This window comes from Calidris pugnax, unplaced genomic scaffold, assembly GCF_001431845.1.
Source record: "Calidris pugnax isolate Ruff unplaced genomic scaffold, ASM143184v1 scaffold1098, whole genome shotgun sequence".
NCBI classification, from domain to species: domain Eukaryota; kingdom Metazoa; phylum Chordata; class Aves; order Charadriiformes; family Scolopacidae; genus Calidris; species Calidris pugnax.
In genome coordinates this window covers 12,664-13,988 of record NW_015091693.1, presented here as the reverse complement: position 1 = coordinate 13,988, position 1,325 = coordinate 12,664, and the positions used below count along the sequence as shown (strand labels likewise).

The window sequence follows — 1,325 nt, the reverse complement described above, 5'->3', positions numbered from 1 at the left end:
CCCCCCGTAGCCGCGTCCCAGCTTCTCCCAGTTCTCAGTTGGGAAGTCCCCACCGTGTCAGCGTCTCAGCTCCGCCCCCTTCTTCATGGAGACGATGCTCCACCTCCTCCAGGTCCCGTCACCTCGGCCGGACCTTCTCTTGGTCCCACCACCCGTTGACACCCGGGGCAGAACCGGCCGAGTCCCACCACGTCCCAAACCTCCTGGAGCCCCCGTCTCCAGGTGGCCGAGGAGAAGCAGAAGATGAGAGGGTCCAGGCAGGCGCTGAAGGTGGTGAGGAGCACGGCGTAGGCTCTCCACGGGGGGTTCTCCTGCCGGAGGTACCCCACCACGTGGGACACGTTGAAAGGGGCGAAGCAGAGGACAAAAGCCACCGCCGTGGCCGAGGCCAAAGCCACCGCTCGCCGTCTCCTCCCCGGCGCCGCGGCTGGAAGGGCCACCACGATGCAGACCAGGCGGCCGTAGCAGAAGGCCGTGATGGCCAAGGGCAAGCAGAAGAGGACCAAGAAGATCTCCAAGCGAAGAGCCAAGAGGGTGGCCAGCTGAGGACCGGCGAAACGAGTGTAGCACGCCGTCCCGTTGGCCACCGCCCAAGCGGGTTGGGCCACGTAGACCACGCTGCAGTGGGCCAAAGCGGCCACCCAGAAGCCACCGGCGGCCACCGCGGCGGCGTGGGTGGCCCGGTGACACCGCCGGTAACGGACGGGGAAGGCCACGCGGAGGTAGCGGTCCACGCTGAGGGCGGTGAGGGAGAGGACGGTGAGGTAGACGCTGGTGAAGAAGAGGAAGACGAAGAGGGGGCAGAGGGAAGGTGGTAACTTCCAGGTGGCCTCCCAAACCGCCTCGGCCATGCGGACGGGCAAGGAGGCCACCAAGGCCAGGTCGCCCACCGTCAGGTTGAGGAGGAGGATGTCGGCGGGGAGGAGGCGCCGGCGTCGGGCCACCGTCCCCAAGGCCACCAAGGCGGCCACGTTGAGGGGCAAGCCCAAGGTGAAGACCACGGCGTAGACGGTCAAGCAGAGGCGGTGGTTGATGGCGAAGGGCGGGGCTGACATGGCGACCAGGGGTGGCCTGTGGTGGTCGAGATCTTCTAGGGTGGAGCTGTGGGTCAAGGGAGGTTGGGATCTACCGGGGTTCAATGGGGTGGGTGGTGGGGCCTTGGGTTGGGGTCTCAGGGGGGTTCCTGGGGCACCTGAGGTGGGTGGTGGATCCTGGGTCGGTATCTCTGGGGGGTTCCTGTGGGACCTGAGGTGGGTGGTGGGTCCCCAGGTGGGTGGTGGGGTCTTTGGGGGGTTCCTATGGGACCTGAGGTGGGTGGTGGGTCC

The 1,325-nt window shown here is 67.2% G+C and overlaps 1 protein-coding gene across 1 annotated transcript; it reads right to left on the bottom strand.

Moving 5' to 3' along the window:
• Positions 1–22: 22 nt before the first annotated feature.
• Positions 23–1,254, bottom strand: LOC106900025 (free fatty acid receptor 3-like). The gene has a single exon (XM_014961983.1). It carries the CDS (start codon positions 1,053–1,055, stop codon positions 84–86), a length of 972 nt encoding a protein of 323 aa, XP_014817469.1. The 5' UTR covers positions 1,056–1,254; the 3' UTR covers positions 23–83.
• Positions 1,255–1,325: the final 71 nt, after the last annotated feature.